The following is a 22,508-nucleotide window of genomic DNA, read 5'->3' as shown; positions in this document are numbered from 1 at the left end:
TGGAGAGTTTAGTTTGAAAAAGTTTTGCCCCAAAGAAGAGATTTTTGCAATAAAAATGATTTTGGGAACTTTGATTAACAAAGGATTTGAGAGAAAATTTAGACTAATCAAAGTTGTTAATCAAAGCAAATGAGAGGATATTTATAATTTTTCAAGAAATTATGACCGTTAAGGATACACTTGGTATTTTTGAAAAAGTTTAATAAAAAATTAATTAAGTTGAACCACTTAGTTATGCGACCAAACAGAAAGGTTCGGTCGATTGATCATGTAGTTTGGTTTGCTAAGAAAATGCTTTGGTCGACTGAGCCCTCAAAAACATTTAAAACAATTTAAGATTTCGGGCTACTAAACAAATGGCCATTTGGCTGAGCAGCCAAAAGCCATTTTTGAACATTTGTTGGTTCGGTCAACCAAGGCGTTTTTGAACTACAAGTTTGATCGCCCGGGAATGCTGGAAAAGTCAATTTCAGGGTTCGCTCAACCGTGAAAGGTAAGCTCATTTTAGAGTTGATCACCCGAGGCATGGTCAACAAGTTGACTTTTGGCCTATAGTGTGTTTGGTCGACTGAGGTGTTTATAACTAAATGGCTTAGTCGACCGAGTCTTTTTAATTAAACCAAAAATCCAACGTCAGTTGACTACTTTGTAAGCCCTAATTTTTTACTTTAATTTGTTTTGAAAACCTGTGTGATTTAGGCAATTTTTGAAAAAAGTTTTATATGAATGGTTAGGTCCCTAAGGTCAATCTAAGGTCGTCTGAGCAATCAATCCATATCATGCAGATGCATGTATTATTGCAAACCAATTAATAAAAAATTAAATGTAATATAAATAACATCAAAATGTCTTCTTCTTTTACCCTTCATTTTTCATGGAATTCGCCAAGAGTGTGTGAGTTTTATGTCCCTGCTGGCTTCCATTTTCTAGTATCTTATGTTCGTGCTGAAATGAAAATCTGTTTACACACTAAATGCATACATAAGATACACGTGCTTTGTCAGCATCAAAACACGGATCATACTCAAAAAGTCAACAATAGTTTAGAAAAATTTATTTTGAATTAGATAGGTGGTCGACTTGTAACTTGCTTTTGGGTTTAGTTGAATACAAATTTAATAACATAGCAACTTGAATAAAATCAAGAAAAATCAAGTGAGTTGTCTCAAACAATTGTCAACCAATTAATATAAATTTAAGTTTTATTTATCCATTTAACATTCATATTTTTATACAAAGAAGGACTAAATATTCTATTTTATAATTTTATTTTATAAAGAATGAATTTTTGAAATTTTAGTTTATGCTTTTCTAACATTATGTTTGATAAGTTACTTGAATTCAAAAATATTAAACTATTTTTTATTTGTTTTATGATGTGTTTAGTCATTAATTTTTTTATGAAAAATATATCTAATAAACATTTTATAGCATTATAATTACTAGGAATTTTTATGACATATTAGTAATTTTTATTTTTCACATATTTTAAAAAATATTGAAAATAATAATAGATGTTTTTTTTTTTTTTTTTTTGTTATTTTGATATCAATTGATTGATTTAAAACAATTGGACTAGATATATTAGTTAATTTGGTAATTCGATCTTTGAGTCAGTTTTCAAGATATTGTATAGACCAAAATTTTCAATTTAATTGATTAAATATGTGTTGTTTTAAAAATGTTATTTTATTATGACTAAAATTATTTTTTTTTTACAGGTTGACTAACAATCAACTAATGGAAGGTTTATTTTGTCCATAAAATTAAACTTGATAGGGTTCTTTGGTAGTTTTTAAAAATACAGGGAGTGGAGTGTTATTTTCAAAAAATTCAGGGGTGTAAGTAGGTTTTACCCATTTATTTATTAAAGCTCTCTTTCTTTACATTGATTCCATTAATTTTTTTTTAAAAAAAATATTTTTTATTGGAAAGAATTTAAGAATTCTAGCATCAATGAATTTCACTAAATATTTTTTTTTAAATAATCTCAATTCAATAATTTTCCATCACTTTCTTTTTCAATACTTTTATATTATAAAATTAATTCAAATTATTAGTTCATACTTTTTTTTATCATTTATGTTTACATTTACTAAAAGTATAGAACTAATTTTAATTTATATTGCTCGAAACTTATGGAAATATATATATATATATATATATATATATATATATATATATATACATATAATCATGTTATATTTCTTTGTACATACATTAAAATTAGCATAAATAACTGAAAATATTTTTAAAATATTCAATATAATATATACAATATAATATAATTTTTCTCTACTAAAATTATAGAATTAATTTAAAGAAATATAAATAAAAATATAAAAATATATATATACTGTGTTACATTTCTGTTAATATATATCATATACATTAAAATTAAAATAAGTAATTATTTTCTTACCTACCTTCCGCTAATAAGTTCTAATATCAAGATATTACAACTATTTATAAATACATAAACGCATGTAATTTGACAAGTGTTCAACTTTCCATATTTAAAAAAAAAAATATTTAAATTTTACTCAAATTTTATATTTTAAATTATTATCATTTATATCTATATTTTATTTTTCTTAATTAAATTGATTAGTCTCAAATAAATTTATATCATATGTACACACCCATAAAAATATTATGGATGCGTATATATAATATAAATTTATTATTCATATGAATTTATCGATATTATATTATTCATTTGAATTTATCTATATTTATTAATTATGTTGAATAAATAATATAAAATAATGTGTTAAATTATGATATTATAGTTAAAAATAATTATCGAAATATATATATATTTGACAATTAATTTTATTAAAAACACACAAAAAGTTACATTTAATGAAATAATATATTCCAAAAATATACTTTTTTTATGCACCTTTATTAATAATAAGATTATATTTAATTTAAATTCTATATTAAAATGATATATCATTACAATTTTACATTATTAAAATTGGTCTATTCTCTTATAATTAATGTACATTATGGAAACTTAAATTCATTTATTATTTTTAGGTAATTTTAATTCTTAAAAGACTTAATTATCCTAACGTCACTTAAAAATAATTGAAACTTCTAACTATTTTTTTTTTCCGCACGCAGAATTGTTATGGACCTCAATGTCATTTTCTTCCACTCGACGGATAAATGGACGCGCTATTATATGAAATTACTACAATGCCATTTCTCATCATCCAATAACCGCTCTCGCTGCAGTATCTCCGCGCCATATCTCCACACTACCCACAGTTCGCTTCTCATCAGTCATTGTTTTATGGTAAATCATCAAATCAATCATTTTCCCCGATATCGGGCGATACGGGGGAAAGAGGATACGCTTTGAACGATTCATCCCCCATTCCGCATCCTCTTTCACAATTTTCTCTGATTTTGATGTTGATTTCCGCAACGATTAAGGAGAAATCTTTAGACATTTTACTCTCACATGCGGATTCTGGATCATTTCTCTCCGTTAATTATCTTTTTCTCTGTTCTCGATTTGTACCTGAGATCTTTACAGATTTTTCTAGAGTTTCTTGTCATGGACAGCGCTTGGTTGATGGAGTTCATGTGTCGGAAGAGTGATCGGTTCGGGTTTGGATTCGGGGCGTTTGAATGTTTGAGACAAGCTTGCAATGTTTTGTGTTTATTGTTCGTGTTTGGGTTTGGGCTGAAGATGCTGCGACATGGGTCTCACTGCGAGGGTTTGATTCGATTGTTGTGCGGGCTTAATCGGAAATCAGATGATGCGAGGAAGGGGATTCGTTGTGATCCTAATTTGTTGTTGTTGCATTTCAAGCGTAATTTTTTGAGACCTTTGAAGGATTCGAATTTAGTAAGCATGGATAAATTAGGGGAGAGCAAGGAAGCTGGGAGCATTAGCAGTGAATTAAAAGCAGATAGTGTCTTAGAAGAAGATGCTGATGTTGATGAATATGAAGGATATGATGTCATGGCATTGCGCAAGATGATCGAGACTGAAAGGCGACGAGCAAACGCCGCCTGTTTGGAGCTTGAGGAGGAAAGGATGGCGTCTGCATCTGCTGCTGAGGAGGCAATGACCATGATTTTGCGCCTTCAACACGAGAAGAGTTCTGTACAACTGGAAGCGCAACAATTTCGCCGCATGGCCGAGCAGAAACAGCATCACGATCAAGAAGTCATTCAGTTTTTGAGTGAGATTGTTATGGGATACGAGTCTAAAATCAAATTATTAGAAGATCAATTAAAGTTGTGTTTGCAAAAGCTGCAACACTATGTGAAGTCTGATGAAGGGGATGTATCCGAAGAAGTTGATCTGGATTTCATCAATTCCACTGTGGAATTTGATCTTGATAGTGATATGCTGATTAGTTCTCTTGAACATGGACTTGGTGCCGTTGTAAGTTCTTAGAAGTCTTCTTGACCCAAGTAAGTAATTTGGAGATAGAAGGAATTATTGAATGAATATTGAACAATAACTATGTAGCTCTATACTTGCTGATATAGTTCTTGAAAATCCATCTTAACATTGAGGCATTTGTCACACAACAATTGTAAATCATTGAATGTTGTGAAATGCTTTTTTGTCCCGGTTTTGTTGATTCCTTTTGGTTTGCTAGATCGAGTTAATGCAGTCACTATTATGTACACTTGTACAAATTCATACATAGGAAGGGGATGGGATTTATAATTATATTTCTACATGTGTCGTCATATAAAATATCATTCAATGTGACTTTTAATCCATTCCATTCCTGTTTACCAAACATTGTTTTGTTCAGTTACTTGGCAATTGATCTTCTTTTAACTAAAACCATCGCAGCAGTGCATCAAGAACTCACCCTTCTTTTCCATTTTTTTTTTTTTAAATTTGAGATTGATAACTATGCGGTTCAATGCTGTTTGGATGAGGCTCATAGAGGCTTATGTAAAGTAAAATGTTATAAGGCAAGCGTAAACCATGGCCAATAATTATACTATGTCAGATGTTTTGAACTATATAGGAAGGTTACCATGCAGTTTTTAAGATTATGTCAAGTTGCTTCTGTTTGGATATATGAGCATGGAGCTTTTTGAGTGTTTTAGGTTGCTAGTGTAGGGTGCTTGTCTAATTCTTTAGGAAATTGTTTGGTTTTCTTTTAAGTTTAAAATTATAAAATATTCAAATCGATGATATATTAGCTGAAAAGGTTATTAATGCTTTGCATTGGTGTAATTCATTTCCTTTTCTTGACTTAATTAATATGATAATATCATAATCTGAATTTTTTAAGTAAGGAGACTACTACAAACAAATATGGGGCAAGACTATTAGTCAAAGAAGTGTTCGGTAACCACTATTTCTATATCTTCCAAAGGACATTCCAATGTGTAGTTTGAGACTTCCATATTGGAGACCTCGGATTCTATTAGAAGTTCCATCTCAATCTTAGGAAGGGGAAAGAAAGGATAGGAATGGGGGATGGGCTAAAAAAAAAAGAAGTTCCTATGCATTATTTTCCCCTCACCCAACTTTGTTTCTTTCTTTTTGTTATCTACGATTTTTTACATTGTTCAATTACCAGTTTGATACCTTTTTCTTTTGAAAAGTGTAAATATTGAGAAATACCAAGAAATAAGCTCCAAGTAAACATTGTTATCAATGCTTCGTTATGCTGTTTATTGCCACTTTATGGTGTAGTTACTTTTTTGGGGTGAACTTTTGGTGCTTATCATGTGTTTGGGAGCTTGGATTTTTGGACCTTAGATTTGGATGTTGTAAAGTTAGAGATGGAGGAGAGAAGAGAAAAGGTGAAGAAGAGAAAGAGAGAGGAAAGAACTGGGCGGCAGTTTCTTCGAGTCCACGTACAGCTCCAAGTTTGTTCTTTTATATACTATTAATAATAATAAATTCTCCAGGACAAAAGTACCCCCATTAACACAATCTAATTATTAAAATAACATATTCTCTTCGAACTAGCTGGAGGTGTATAAATATCACCTAACCCTAATAGGTAACAAACATTAGACAACGCGAGCTTAAATAAAGGCTTCATAAAAACATCACTTAATTGATCATAGATTCCACAAAGGGAGTTTTCACTACCTTCAACATAGCATCCCTCATAAAATGGTAGTCAACTTTTATGTGCTTTGTCCTCTCATGAAAAAGTAGATTGATGGCAATATAAATGGCAGCTTGATTATCACAAAACACATCTATTGGCTTTGCTGCCAAGAATCCTATCTTTGACATAAGAGATTTCAGCCATATAAGCTCACTCAAAGTATGAGCCATAGCTCCATATTCGACTTCAACACTAGATCTTGTTAAAATAGTATGTTTCTTTCTACGACAAGTAATGAGATTACCTCCCATAAATGTACAATATCCCATAGTAGACATTCTATCATCAATAGATCTAGCCCAATCTGCATCAGAGTATCCCTAATCTCACAATTTCATAAATTGTGGTTTTTCAGGATTTTTCATAAATTGTTTCACCACCCTCATTACTAAAGATATGTACGGTCTAGTGATAGTCAAGTAGAAATTGCCAACCAACTTTCTATATGGACGTTTGTCTTCAAAGTCTGGTCCAACGGCCCTAGACAACTTCACATTGGGATCCATAGGAGTATCAACTGGTTTAGCTTCCAACAAACTAATCTCACTTAGCAAGCCCATTGTATATTTTCGTTGAGATAGATTCAACCCTTTCCTACAGTATACAATCTCAATACCAACAAAGTAACACAGAATACCCAAGTCCTTGATTTGAAATTTTTCTTGAAGTCATTGCTTAACATCTGCAATCCTACTATGGTTGTTGCCAATGTTGATAATATCATTAACATAAACTATTAGAAGTACCACACGCGCCTTTGTTTTGTGGACAAAAACTAAATGTTAGAGTAGCGTTGGATAAAGCCAAATGTAGAAACTACAACACTAAATTTGTCAAACCAGGCTCGAAGAGACTATTTAAGACCGTAAATGGCCTTACACAACCTACATACTTTACCATCCTCCCCCTGACCAACATACCCAAAAGGTTGCTCTATGTATACCTCCTCCTGCAAATCTCCTGGACAAGAAGCAAAACCTTGGGAGGATCCTTGCTGGAGAATAATTAAAAAGATTTGGGTTAATGAATTGTGGAGTTAAGTTAGCTGTTTATTATATGTGTTTAGTATTAATTAGCATAGGATGATGTGTATTTGGGAGTTGTTTTTAAGCAAAAAACCACGCTTTTTTACGCCTCATAAAAAAGGCGTACGCTTTTCGGTCTCCCGCAAAGCTTCGTCTCCTCTGCTCTGTCGCCGGAGCCTGACGAAGCCTTCGCTCTCTCTTCGAAGCCTGGACGAAGCTCGACGAAGCCTCTGCTCTCTCTTTCGAAGACTCGACGAAGCTCGGCAAACCCTCTGCTCTCTCTTTCGAAGCCTGAATGAAGCTCGACGAAGCCAACGAAGCTCGGCGAACCCTCTGCTCTCTCTTTTGAAGCCTGGACGAAGCTCGACGAAGCCTCTGCTCTCTCTCTCTCTCTCTCTCTCTCTCTCTCAACATCTGGCCTCTCTCTCAGCATCTGCTCTCTCTCTTTCGAAGTCTCTGTCCGACATGTCTGAGTTTTTATTTGTCTCTCAGGTTTTTGTTTCATATTTTAATTGTTTAAATTAAATCTGCACCTGCTGAAATGTCTGAAGCTGATTCAAGGGGCAAAAAAAAGATTTTGTTTGGAAATACATATCTCCATTATTCTAACATTTTTCTCATTTTAATGCTATATATATAATTTTTTATTTATTAATTATTTTAAAAAATACAGTCCAAAAGCGTACACCTCAATGCCTCGAGGCTTACGCCTCACCTTACGCCTTCACCTTTTAAAACACTAATAATTACTATTGAATATTTTGACATTTTAAATTCTAATATAACTATTGATGTGTTTTTATATCAATTACCCACCAAATAGGCATTGTACACAATTTTGATCGTGAGGCGCTTGCCTTCGCGTTTGCCTTGCCTCCAGTTACCCTCTGCGCCTCGGTGTGCCTTGCGCCTTTGACTACTATGAAGGTGAAGAACTAAAACATAACGAGTGGCACAATAAGCTACTACGAATTTCTGAGCATATGTTCAAGTACCTTTCCAGTAAGCAATGGGCAAATCCAAGTCACATTGGGATGGATCTCCAAAACCAAAAGTAAAAATAGTGATGGGCAGAGGAGGCACTTGCATGGTGGTAGTGATGTATGTGCTTTCTTTCTCCTATTCATAAAACCTTCAATTGTTTCTTTGGATCAATATCTAATGGATTTGGAAGGGGAGCAGATGATTTCTCGATAGGGATAAGGGTAGGAATGGGAGGATCGACACAAGAGGGGGGAATATAAATCATTAATGGAATCAAAACAGGTCCATCCAAGGAGGACTCGAAACTGAAAAAATAGAGTGTCCCCTTAAAGAAAGGTCACATCAGCACTGAGGTATTTCCTACGAGTGTGGAGATCATAACATCTATATCCTTTCTAAGTTCTCAAGTACCCAACAAAGACACATTTAACAGTACAAGGAGAGAACTTGTCCTAACCAGTATGAGACTATGAGGAACATGACTAAAACATGTGCACCCAAAGACATGAGGCACAACAGAGAATATGGATGTTTCTGGGTACATGATGGAGATGGGAATTTGCCCCCCTAGAGCACTTGAAGGCATCCTATTGAGCGGAAAACAGGGTGTATGAAGAACATCGGTCCAAAAGGTTTTAAGACCATGCATATGAAGGAGTAGATGTGCTATGTCAATTAAATGTCAATTTTTTCGCTGTATGTATACATGATGTTTGATGAATAATCCCTTAGGCCAAGCAAAAAGACTAAAACTCATTTTGAACTAATTCAAGTGCATTATTAGATAAAAAAAAATTTGAATATTGATGCCAAACTGAGTTTTTATTTCCTTGTAGAATTGAGTCAATACATTTGAAAATTCAGGCCTATCTTTTAACAAATAGATCCAGGTCATATGTGAAAAATTTTCCACAATGGGCACAAAGTATTGATGACCAGTCAAATTCTTGACTCTACATGGACCCTAAATATCCGAATGAATAAAGAGAAAACAATGATTTATTACAAGACTCGACTCTAGGCGGAAAAGATGTCCTAATCTGCTTTCCTAACTGACATGCGGAACATTCAAAACAAGAAACAGATTTGAACATAGGAAAAACTTGTTTTTAATTTTTTTTTGAAGGGATGGATGAACCAAACGAGCATGGCACTAATCAAGAGCAACACTATGAGTAGAAATTGAGAAAGCCGTATGACACACCATAATCACCATCGAAATAGTATAGGCCATCCTTCTCATGCCCTCCACTACATCCGGAGATTATAGCACGATGAGAAGGAAAGAAGGTCACAGAACAATTATGTGACTCAGTTAATTGACTAACTGATTGCAGGTTCAAGGAAATTTAAGCACATATAACACAGGCGAAAGAGGAATAGAAGGAATTGAGAGAATATTGCTAGAGTCAAAAACACTTGTAACTGAATCATTAGCAAGAGTAACCTTAGAGTGTAAAAAGCAGTGGCCTTCGAGGACAAACAAATTAGGACTATCTGCCATATGAGAGGAGGCACCAGAATCTATGACCTAAGGTGAGGAGGATGAAGAGGCAAAAAGCCCAGCTGTACTTGAATGGACTACAGTAGCACTTTATGTACAAGACTGAGTTTGGAGTCGTTGAACCATGCAAAAAAAGATTGTTAAATTCCTCTCGGGACACGGTGAATGATATATTCAACTCCCTAATGGAGTGGCTAGGTGCATTTGAAGTGTAAACACTAGGATCGCCCTTCACAAGAGACTTATTGGCCCAACATGGTTTCCCAAGGAGAATTCAACAGTGATTAATGGTATGTTTCCTTGCCTCAATGTGTGCAAATGCAAGAATTGCCACCACAAACTCCTTGTCATGTTATGCAACCACTGCCATGACCACAATCCAACCCTCGTCCCCGTTGTCCAAAACTTCCCCAATTATAGTTAGAGATAGTATGATAGTATCCATGGCTGACTTGTCACGGGAAGGAGCTTGGATAGTCAGGCAGCATACGCTAATACAAACAGCACTTTCAGGACTTTGAAAAAAAAAAAAAAAAACTTACAAACACTTCAAACTCTCCAAAATCCAGAACTTCAATTGGCAGCTATGAGTCTATGACTACAGAACTGAGCTTACAAATATCCTAGGAGGAATTACTTAACTACCAAGAACTGAGCAGACCACAGCAAAGTACTGCAGGCATTCAATAAACAACCTGGCAGCAGCTCCAGGTATTACAGCTGGCAGAAACTGGACACGAATGCAGAGAAGAACAGGAAATAAATATTTGAACACCAATTGAGATCAACCAGCAACCAGTACCAGATTGCAAGCAATCAATCATGAATACACATCATCAAAACAGCATCATCAGCAACCACAAACAGAGTGACAGAGGAACAGCATCAGCAGCATACTAGAAACAGAGGATAACTGAGTTCACATCAGCAAATCACCATGAAAACACTTAGCTTCCCACCAAGGATACTGCACAACTTAACCCAGAGGGAGGATGTCCTTGAACAACTCTCAGACCGACCAGAAAACTAGATTTGAATACTGATTAGAGGAGGATAAGGATAAAAAAAAAAAAACGAAAACAGAGTATCTACACCAATTCAGATAAAGATTTGAAGGAGATCAATGCTCTGATACTATGTTGTAAAGTTAGAGATGGAGGAGAGAAGAAGAGAAGGAGAGATGAAATAAGAAGAAGAGAAAAAGAGAGGAAAGAACTGAGCAGCAGTTTCCTGGAGTCTACATACAGCTCTAGGTCTGCCTGCTTATATAATATTAATAACAATAAAGTCTTAAGGAAAAAAATACCCCCATTAACACAACCTAATTATTAAAATAACATATTCTCTTCTAACAGGTTTATGTTGATTTCAATAAAATGTAATATAAAATTGTTCTGAGTTTAGCTCAAATTCACACAAAAATCCAAATCCAAGGCCTGTAGTCCATGCTCCCAAACACAACCTTAGTTCTTTTGCTTCCATGCAGAGGTTCTATTTCAATTTCTCAGGCTTAGACCACTTTTTAAATGCTGTTTTTCCCCTACAAGAGCAAAACAGTATGCTATTAAATTCAATTCTTTAAACAATGTAAAATTTTTTAGTGAACTTGTCATGCACCACTGGGAAGTTTTGAATGTTCCTTGAACAGGCATGAGGATGGGGGAGATTTAAAGCAATTCTTCTACTTCGCTTGTGACTTACCACTGTGAAATTCTAAATGTTTTTTGAGTGGGCATGAGAATGAGGGAGGGTAAGCAATTTCTACAACCTGCAACAAGTTCTTGTAGAAACTTTTGCTTAAATAAGTAATTGGATTGCAATAAGTCTCTTCGATTATTAATGCAATAAGTAGAAACAAAAAACTCATGACCTCTACTTATAGTTGCTTTTGAAGGTACGAACATCCTTTTTATGCATTTGAGGCATATTATAGATTGTGTGAGAGGTCTAATTATTTTGTAGATTCTCCAAGTACCAGAAACATTCTTCTAGTTTTTCTTTTCTATATTCTTTAACATGGCAAAGCATTGATCCCAAAGACAAAATCTTAAAAATCTCACTGTTGTTAAGCCCTCCACACTCGTTGTCCATGAAGCCTTTATGATGGAATTTATGAATTCAAAACTGTACTTCCCTCCACACTGTCATTGATTACAATGAAAAAGTTGAATGGTAATAACTATTTGCAATAATGGACAAAAATTGACCAAGATGAGGTATGATTAGAAGACTACCAACGTGGCATGGTAATTTATAACATTCTCTTGAATTTGATTTTTTTATTGGTGATTCAGTGGAATTTAAAAATGAAGAATTGTGCATAAAAATATAGGCAAAAAATTTGCTGTGTGGAGAAAGTTTGGAGTTTGTGTATAATTATTTAGTTTTAGGCAAGTTTACAGTTAATTCTGACTTGGTTTTGTGTCCCCTGAACAACTGTTTTTAAAGATGTTTAATGGTTGAGTCATAAGACTCATAATATTACAGTGATTCAGCAATAGAAAATTCATTATGCTGAACAAGCATGGTGAAAAGCTTGTGGGGTTTCACATGAAATTGCAGTAATGTAGATTGTAACCTTATGCCATAGTTTTCAATCCTCTTAAGGTTTGTAATTATGACATCTGCCGTGCTCTCCCTTCCCTCTTTAATTTCCATGTCATTGTACTTATTGGGTAATTTATTTAAGCACAAGAATGTGTGCTGTTTTTATTTTTCTATTTAATGGTTAACTTCTGAGTCTATTGTCTTTCACATGGTAATCAATGAGATACTACTGCTCATTCTGAGCTGGCATATGAGACTAATGAAACTGTATTGAGTTGGGCATTGTTGAACAATGAACCTGCTATGTCGGATGCTGGAGTTGAGGAGATGGGGCTTTTTTCAGACAATGGTGATAATTTGCATCCTGAACCTGTGAGAGAACCTAACATTATATTGGACGATGGGATGCTAATGTTCATCTGGAGCTAGCAAATGAGACTGGTGTCTTGGCTAAAAATGGGACTGGTGATGGCTTGGATTTGGAGTCGGCAATTAAAAAAGAGAAAGTTGCAGTTTAGTTTGATTTATGTGACAAAGGGGGATGGAGAAGGCCATGACAGTAGTGAGTTTTCTGAAGCATCATGTGGGGACTGACAACTTCCATAACTTCACAACCAGGACAAAAGCTGAAGATCCCTTGGCCCAGTTCTTCATTGTTTGATGCAAACACTGTAGTTACTACCGAAGTCATTGAATTCGTCAAGTGTGAGGTTGTGCAGTAGAGCTTTGTGCTTCATTAGAAACAGCTCTGTAAAAGTGCTTCCGTTATTTTTGTTTTGGGTTTATTGTCGTTTCAAATTGTTTTTTCAATGACTGACAATTTTCAGGGGCATTAATATTAATGTGCCTAATGCTCGAGTTTAGCTTGTACTTGGATGATGCCTCCTGATGTGGTATAATAATGAGAAGTGGAAAGAAAATCATGAAGAATTGTCTATGAAAAGCTTTTGAAGCAGGGGCAGAAGACATTAAAAGGAAGCACAAATGCATCTACAGAGCATAAGGAAGGAGTTGTGGCTCTTCGGTTGCATTCTTTAAACCACCGCAATTATCCTGATTTACAAGTTGTGAATAGTGGAGATATCAATGGTGGAAAGCATGTTCAAGCAGAGAGTGTGGCCAAATGATTTCGGAGGACATCATTTCTTTATGCTGCCCTATCCATGGTGTCTATCTTTAGTTTTTGTTACATATACATTTTCGAAACAATTTATCTGTTTTCAGTTTATGCATTTGATAATCAGCCTAGAATATATCATACTGTTAAACTACAAAATTATGAGCAGGTGTGTTATGCTTTGAAGGATGTGGCCAAGCACTCGAGTACTTGCCTATTTGCTTGGATTTTTATGTGAGCAATTGCAACTTGACAATTTCTTCATGGGCTTCCTTTCTTATGTGTTGTTTTCATCAAGCTCAAGTGGTTTCGTTTTCAATTTATAATTTTCTTTAGGCTCAAAGCAGGGTCTACTTTTGAGTTTTGAGCTTTTTGCATATTATTTGAAATTGTTGTCTTTTTATGCAACTCAGCAGTGTCTCAATTTTTATGAACAATTTATGTTTATAATTATTATTGTTTTGATCAATGATTAATGATTACCTGATGATATCTTCTATCTAGATAGAAGATATTGCTTCATAAGAGGAGACTTTTTATTCCTTTGTCCCTCAATAGAATAGCTGCTGAATGACTTCGATAATATGCATGGGTGCTTGGCTTGTTCTAATAAATGACTTCGTTGAGCACATGTCAAGGTTTGATTTCTATATCCTAAAGCAGTAGCCCTTCAACAAATCATTTATTTTTCCATTATTTGTTTGTTTATTGTTTCTTTATTTGAAATTCATTCTATCATAATCTCACACACTGTTTTCTCGAATGCCTTTCGATTCTACCCTGCTATATGTTGACATGGGTTGTCTTGGTGTTGAAGGCAGGATTTGAAGTTTTTCTGTAAGAACATGTGAAGTTGTCATCCTCTGATCTGATTTACGTGGTTCTTCGAGGATGCAGACTTATATTTAGCCCGGGTAGATTTTTTGTTACACAAACAGAACACTCCCTAGCCCCATCTGGGAAGAGCAGATGTTAAATAAGGGAAATGTAATTTCCTTTTACTAAATTTTGGGGCTATAATTGGCTATGGCGATCTATAAATACTGATTTTGCTCTTTCTTTAATGCACGTTTCACCTTATAACTTTGGTGTTCAAGGGTCAAGAGTTTTCAATTATAATTTGACCTTCTCAAATACTAAGCCCACGTCTAGGATTACTTAAACAAAAAGTATTTATAGCACTTATCACTCAAAATAAGTATTTAAAAAAAAAAAAGTTGGCCTTTGACTTGTATTACAATGAGTACTCAATAAGTATTTTTTTAGAACTATTAAACTGAATTTTAAGAAACTTTGACCACTTATAAGTGATATTATTCATAGGTAGAATTGATTTTGTAAATATAAGAAAATTTAGTGACTATTTTATAATCTAAAAAATAAATTAGAAGATAATCATATATTATTTTATTATGCATTATAATATATTAATTATTAGTAAAACATAATTAAATTTTGGAATAAAGAAGAAAATCATCTATTAAATCAAATTAATATTAAAATTAAAAAAAAACTAATATAATTAATAATATTATTTTAACATAAATTAATATGATAATTATGTTATAAATAAATAAATATAAATATATATATATATATATATATATATATATATATATGAAGAGCAAGGTCATTATTAATCAAAAAATAAATATTTTATTTTTTTACTTAATAAAAATATTTAAATATTAATTAAAATTAATAGTTAAAATATTACTAATTAATTTTTTAATTAAAAATTAATCATATACTATTTTATTATGCATTATAACCTATTAATTATTAATAAATATAATTAAATTCTAGAATGAATAAAAAGAACCATCTATAAATTTAAATTAATATTAAATAAATTAAAAATTTTAATTTAGTTATTAATGATATTTTAACATAAATTAATGTGATAATTATATGTCATAGATATACGTTAATAACAAGATCATTGTTAATTAATAAATAATATTATATTATTTTAGTTAATAAAAAATATTTAAATTTTAATTAGAAAAATAATATAATTTTATTTTAAAATTTAATTATAAAAATATTAATATTTTTATATAAAATATATTTAAAAATACATATTAGTTATTATAATTTAATTCTGGTTTGAACAAGAATTATTTGTTAATTTAAATTAATATTAAATAAATTAAAATTTCAAATGTAATTAATAATATTATTTGTATCATAATTTAACATGAATATTGAAATATATTAGTTATTATGATTCAATTTTGGATTGAACAAGAACTATTTGTTAATTTAAATTAACATTAAATAAATTAAAATTTTTAATTTAATTAATAATATTATTTTTATCATAATTTAATATGATATGTTATAATATATATATTAATAACAAGATTATTATTAATTTAAATAATTTTATGTTATTTTTAATAGAAAATATTTAATTTTTTAATTATAAATAATTGAAATAATTATTAATGAATTTCTTAATTAAAAAATATTAATATTTATACTTTAAAATATGTTTAAAAAAGATGATCTTATAGTACTCTATAGAAAATATAAGTACAAAAATATGACCTAGGCGAGCTTCTTGTCTTTCGACATTTATCCAATGAAGCTTAGCTTGCCTGCTCAGTCTCATTTTGGAAAACCTCACTTAGTGTGGGTCATGCATCTTATACTAGTCAAAATATGAATCCATTTTAGTTAACCAATCTTGAAAAATCTTTGGATCCATCGCAACATCGTAAGTAGGGGCTTCAATTTTCACTCTCTTCGTGACATCCCAATCTAGGTCATGATTGTCCCTACGAAATGGTCTTTTGGGTCGGAATTCCTCTTCATCATAATTATCTTCATTCCAATGTGGAATATAAGGGTTATGACGCTGAAATCTTCTAGGAGCTTGGGGTCTTGGTGGAGGAGGAATGGGAGGTCTCTCTAAGGCTGGTGTCCTTTCTCTTAGAGGATTGTTTGTTCCCCTAGAGCGGTCAGAAGCAAGTTCATGTTCAACATCACGGGGCTGTCCAGGGTTTTTTGGAGGTTGGTCAAGAGCTAAGTGGGTTTCCAACCTTTCTATCCTAGCAAGAGCATGAGTTAAGTCTTGGGTTAAGGCTTGAACTTGGGCTTGGAGCTCATTTAGAAGGGTGTCACGATCTAGGTCAGTTCTATGACCTTGGTAACGGTTCCTAGCTCTAGTTGCCATCAAAACACAACACTCAAGGAAAGCTATTCACAGCTAAAGGAGAGACTTTGAGGGTTCAACCTATTCTAAACCTAAGCTCTAACCTAGGCTCTGATACCAAGATGATGTAGGACGGGATAACATGACCTAGTCCTACAGGTTTCACCCTCCAACAACACACATGATAAACACTTTGAATTCAGAATTTAACGAATCAAACATTAAACAAAATAAATCATGCTTTATCACACATGTCCAAGGATTTTGAAAGGGTATATAGTTTGAATCAAATCCAATCCCAAATAGATCTTTCACAAAATAATCAAGTGATATGCCATAAAGATGTTATTCATTCATTCAAGAAAATAAGCATAAGTTATCACAATCATATTCCCACAAATGAAAAGCAATTATGTGTAAACAATGTTGAAAATTTAAGGTTCAAGGTGGATTCATTCGACTGGGATAGTAGGGTTAGTCGCCTATCTGAGATTTCAGATGAAATACCGAGAGTAGAAAAGGGTCAGTCGACTGGGCCAATGGAGTCAGTCGCCTGACCAAGACTTTGGTGAGATACCAAGAGCTGTAAAAGGGTCAGTCGAATGAACATGAAGGGGTCAGTCGCCTGACCAACAACGGTTTTGATATTCAATACAAGATTTTTAGGGTTTTTTGTAATGGGGCTTATGGAATCTTAAACAAAGATGTTCAATCAAGTTATGGATAGATTGGGATGAATATTACCATGTGGAATTGTTGGAAACCTTACCAATGATCAACGAACGTGAATCAAACCAAAAATTCCTTCAAATCTTCTATGATTTATGCAAAAGTGTTGTGGGTGTTATTCGTTTGCGATGGCGGGGAGGATTAGAGACGATAAAGATGCGATGGATGAATGTTGGTCTCGCACCAACTGATCTCCGAATAGAATGGTGTAGCCTCTCGCCACTTTATCACAGGAATTGGAACAAATCTCTCAACTTTCAAAGGAGAAACCTTTATTTTACTCAATAACAATACTTGACTGTCATTTAGCATTTACAATAGCAATACATATAGGGAAAAGAAAGACTCAACAATAAATGACCCAAATGTCCCCATACAGGCATAGGAGACAATTCACTTAATGTTCACAAATTAAAACTCATTAAATCTCACAATTCTCAAATAAATTAAATACTTAAAAACAACTCATAAAATATAAATAAAGTCCAAAAGAGAGGCCCAAACATATGTAGGGCCTAGTGGAGCCGTGTGGGGCACAATGGGTCGGTGTGGGGCCCACATGGGTCTTAAGCTCTCACAAACACTTGGATCTTCTTATGCTGAAAGGTCTTCAAGATAATTCCATAATTTTCGGCAATGGTTAGCAAGCATTGTAAACATCTGGGGGTCGTCCACGTGTCAACATGTCAGCAAACGAAAGGGGAAGTGGCTGCCGATCCCCATCACATATGGTGCTGATGGGCCAAACACTCACTCTATACAATAGGCGACTCTACAAACGGTTCACTCTCTTAATCGCTAAAGACTTGAGCAATGACCTTCTGTTTGCCAAACCACACCTATTTATACAAGATAAAATAACTGAAGCAGTGATCTATGAATTCTTTCAATGTAGCGATTGATGTAAACACATCTCCCCTAATCATATTCACTATCTCCCCACAAATTAGGGACAATATAATTTGGTTATGGCCTGGGATAGCAGTTGATTCAAACACGTGTGTGAACTACCATATTAAGTGATTTCAAATAAATTGTGTTTCTTTCGAAACATTGCATTTAATCTCCATCTGTACTTAGCCTCCTCTTTACACTTAGCAACCCATAACTATGGGTTAGACTGCACCACATAGAAGTCATTGTGCGTTCGAGCATGATAAATCTGCACCGCAGCTACCAGTTGATCCTTGGACCCAAAGATCATCCCCTTAGATAGCTTAGACGACTCATCCCAACGAGTCACTTCTATAAAGAGCTCCTCTTGGCATATCACTTCTGCAACATCTACATCAATTTCAGCATACATTGGATGTTCATTCATAAACTGTGCATTGTAGATGTCATCATTCGTTTCACGAAGGGACAGATTCACATCATCGTGGATGATAATGTTTTTGTAATCGGTGAACTCATTTAACACATCAATAGTTTCCAACTCGTAGTTTTCCTCGTCTTCTAAATGAATATCATTCATAATGTTCATCCCCTTGTCTAACGCAATGTTCGTAATGGAATACAAATCAGCGGGAACTTTAGCATGCCTGGATTATTCATCCGTGTGATAAACAAACATTTTATACGTCGACGGCTGGAACGACGATCCCGGACCTTCATTCAAATATATAGCAGTCAAATCATCCCCACCAAACTCCGCACTCCTGTACTGCTCATCTATACACCATGTGACCATTTCATAATGAGATGTTGGTTGGGTGTCTTCTTCCACTTGAGCCACTTGTTCCCTAGGTGTCAATATCTGCCTATCCTCGGTGACACCAGCTTCCACATTCGACATTTAAGGAATGGTCTCCACATATAACTCCATAGTGAAAAATAGACACACAGGATCTGTGTGCGTCCAATGCAATGCGCAAACCATAGTCATCTATTATAGGAACAACCTCAAAGAGTATTGTATCATTTAACCCCCATATAGGGTATCTTGCGGTCACCTGCAATGCATACTAATTTGTATAAATATGCAAACATTTGTATACCTTAGCATACAATTTGTTTAATTTTGCCCTTTTGCCATTTCGAATTGCTTGAATAGACCTAGTATTATAATCAACACCATCTACTCCTGTGATAATTCCCCCCATGTACGATAAAATGATCATCGGAACACTGCTTGAGCTTCTTGCCATTTAGACTAGCCCTCAAGAAATAGTAAAGACCTATGAGAAATAGAAAATTGCATATTTTAGACTTTGATTAATTAGAAAATTTTTTTTTTAGTATTGCTTTGAAATATATAAAGAAAACAACAAACTATTTTGCACAGTTAAAACAATTTTCCTATTATTTATATTCTCATCACAAATCTTAAAAAACTAAAAATTTTATACATGTGTTCTATACAGTATTATGTCTTTAGCTTTGGGGTTTTGGTGTAGAAATCTAAACCCGGAAAATAAAGAAATAAATAAGAAAAGAAGAAAAGGAAATTTAAAAATGGAATTTCAATAGGCTTCATCGACGAATCCCCTATTTTCGATGACGAAGGGCCTTTTATGGTTTGTCGACAAAGTTCAGAGCGTCGTTGACTAAGAAATCCCGAACGACTGAAATTTTAGGCTTAGATTTCATCGACGAAAGCCTTCTTTTGTCAATGAATGTACTTCTACAGTTCGACAATGAAGGCGTCATTTCATCGATGAAGGTAGCCGAGTCAACGACTTATAAATTGGATTTTTGGTTGCTTACTCATTAAGAAACTCAATTTTTATCTATATCTATCTCTCTCTCTCTCTCTATGATTTTTGGTCGTTCGTTGCTTGATTTGACAATTAGAAGTTACCACGAGGATCTTGGGGAGATTCTCTACAAGTCTAGCAGAGTGGATTTGATCTGAGCTTTTCAGGAATTATTCCAAAATCAGGGTAAGTAGGATATTTTGAGGCTTTATAGTTGTTTTGGAGTATAGGGGGCCAAGGAAATGCTAAATGAAGAATATTCTGGGGTTTGTGTTGATTTATCGGGGGAAAATGTGATTTTAGGATTTTGAACTACAAACATCGTAGGGCGTGGATTTTGAGGTTTGCAGTGGGCTTTCTTGTAAGCTACGTAAGGGGATTATATTCTGTCAACTTTTTGTGAAATATGAACTAATTAAAACGCAGTATATGTTTTTGGGGGAAAAATTATTGTGGTCAGTTGATCATCTGCTATTTTCTATTAAATACGTATTTTGAGTTAAATAAAATCCTGGAGATGTTCAGACCCTGTTTTCAGCAATTTATGTCTTTCTTAGTTAGGTTATTTTATTTATGGTTAACAAATGAAAATTGTGTGACATGAGAACAGTTTTAAATGGCATATGTGAATAGAATGTTTTATTTGATTTTTACACCGTATATGTAACGACCTGAAGAATAATGGTATTTAAATAATAAAGAGGGAGAGAATTGGAAACAGAAACAGAAGGAGGCAATAGGCTTCATCAACAAACGTTGCACTTTAGATGTAATAAGTCAGAAAAATTAAAAGGGTCCTCATTGATGAACATAAGGGATTCGTCGACAAAGATATAAGAGGAGTTCGTCGACGAGAAAATATCGAGAGAAGTTTTTGGGCAGTCTGAAATTCATCAACGAGGAAGGAAGTTCATTGATTAAATTTCTTAAGGACTCGTCAACGAGATGACATGTCTCATCGACGAATTCGAGGCTATAAAAAGAAAAACCTGGATATTTTCATCATAAAATCAGCACAGAAACCCCTCTCTCTCTCTTTCTCTAAAACGCACCCCTCCCTTTCTCTCTTCGATTCTGGCCCCATTTCTCACCGGATCGAAAATTCGAGGCCACCCCAACGCTCCTGGAAAAGTTCTCTACAAGTCTATCGGAGCTAATCGTGGGAGAAGTTGGTTTGGAATTCATCCCAAATTCAGGGTAAGGTGTTTTATTCAGAATCTACTTTCCCTGCAGTTATAGGAAATGTTGTATGTAGGAAAATATTGATGTTTTGTTCTGGAGGGATGTCATTTTTAGGGTGTTGAGTGAAGAACCCTACGGGTATAGGGTTAGAGTACAGTAGGGACTTTTCAGAGATAAGGTAAAAGAAATATGCTATGCTAGGAAATTTGAATATGTTAATAGAAATTTTACCAACATGTATGTATACTAGTTATTATGTAGTTTTTCAGAATATGTGTTCGTAAAGTATGTGTCCTGAGTAGATAATATTTGATGTAGAACTTTATACAGTTTTTCTAGTATATGAAGTTATACAGAACATAGAGACATAGCCAAATATTCACAGGGATTATACAGACAGATATACGTACATATACAACTTTTATTCAAATAGTTTCACAAAACAGATATATATACATATATATGTATACATATATTTACTCAGATCAGTATGTTATAGTTTTATACAGATCAGTATATTACAGATATTTATCCAGAATAATATATTACAGTTTTACTCAGATCAGCATATGTAGCATTTGCAGTATGTCATGTTTCCTATTACCATAACATTCAAAGTATAAAAATAGAGTATATAGATATATATTTTATAGACAGATATATAGAGATAGCATCAAGATGCTACAGATACAGAATATAGAGATTACAGAATTTACAGTACAGAAAGATAGCGTTATAGTAATTTTGGAAACACGATGAAAACAATAAAAGAGTATATATATAGTATCAAATCCCTGAGGTATGATTATAGACAGATACAAATAAAGAATATAGAGCACGGTACCATTGTTATATACAGATAGAGTACAACCACATATCTCAGATAGTGTGTGGGTACCATCAACCGTGCTCAGAGAGTATGCAGCTCCCCAGTTCGCTAGGTTGAGGGGGCTGGTTTGACAAGGTAGCAGCCAATCCCACGCCTAAGAGAATATGCAATTTGGACAGGTTGAGGTAGTGTAGAGTATGATGACTTATCTAGAGGGCCAACCAGATTAAGTCCCGCCTACGGGCCGCACAACCCTATCATGAGGGGTCAAATCATAACATATAGAGTTCCAGGGATAAAGCATAATTATGTATATGTATATCGTTTTACAGCTTTTGTTGTATATAGTATGATATTAGCAATATGAATGATAGAAAGTTCAGATGATACATATATTTTAAGCTACTTTACATGTGATATATGTGTTTTACATATTTACCAGATCATGCAATTTTACATACTATTATTTTAGTTTTACGACTCGATCGCCACACACTAGTAATAGCATATTTCCACTTATTGAGCGTTGTCTCACCCTATTATTTTACCATTTTTCAGGTGAGCTAGTTAGGTGAGCAGATCCGGCTCCCAGATAGAGTGATTTCTTGATAGCCCT

The 22,508-nt window shown here is 33.7% G+C and overlaps 1 protein-coding gene across 1 annotated transcript; it reads left to right on the top strand.

Moving 5' to 3' along the window:
• The first annotated feature begins 3,261 nt into the window (after window positions 1–3,261).
• LOC131164719 (uncharacterized) lies at window positions 3,262–4,557 on the top strand. The gene has a single exon (XM_058122139.1). The coding sequence runs from the start codon at window positions 3,476–3,478 to the stop codon at window positions 4,421–4,423; it is 948 nt and encodes a 315-aa protein (XP_057978122.1). The 5' UTR covers window positions 3,262–3,475; the 3' UTR covers window positions 4,424–4,557.
• The last annotated feature ends 17,951 nt before the right edge of the window (window positions 4,558–22,508 follow it).

This window comes from Malania oleifera, chromosome 9 (genome assembly GCF_029873635.1).
Source record: "Malania oleifera isolate guangnan ecotype guangnan chromosome 9, ASM2987363v1, whole genome shotgun sequence".
NCBI lineage: Eukaryota > Viridiplantae > Streptophyta > Magnoliopsida > Santalales > Ximeniaceae > Malania > Malania oleifera.
The sequence above is the reverse complement of the archived record's forward strand: the minus strand, read 5'-3'. Positions and strand labels throughout refer to the sequence as shown.

Coding starts and splice junctions, on each gene's coding strand:
- LOC131164719 (XM_058122139.1), top strand. CDS start 3,476: ATGCGGATTCTGGATCATTTCTCTCCGTTAATTATCTTTTTCTCTGTT.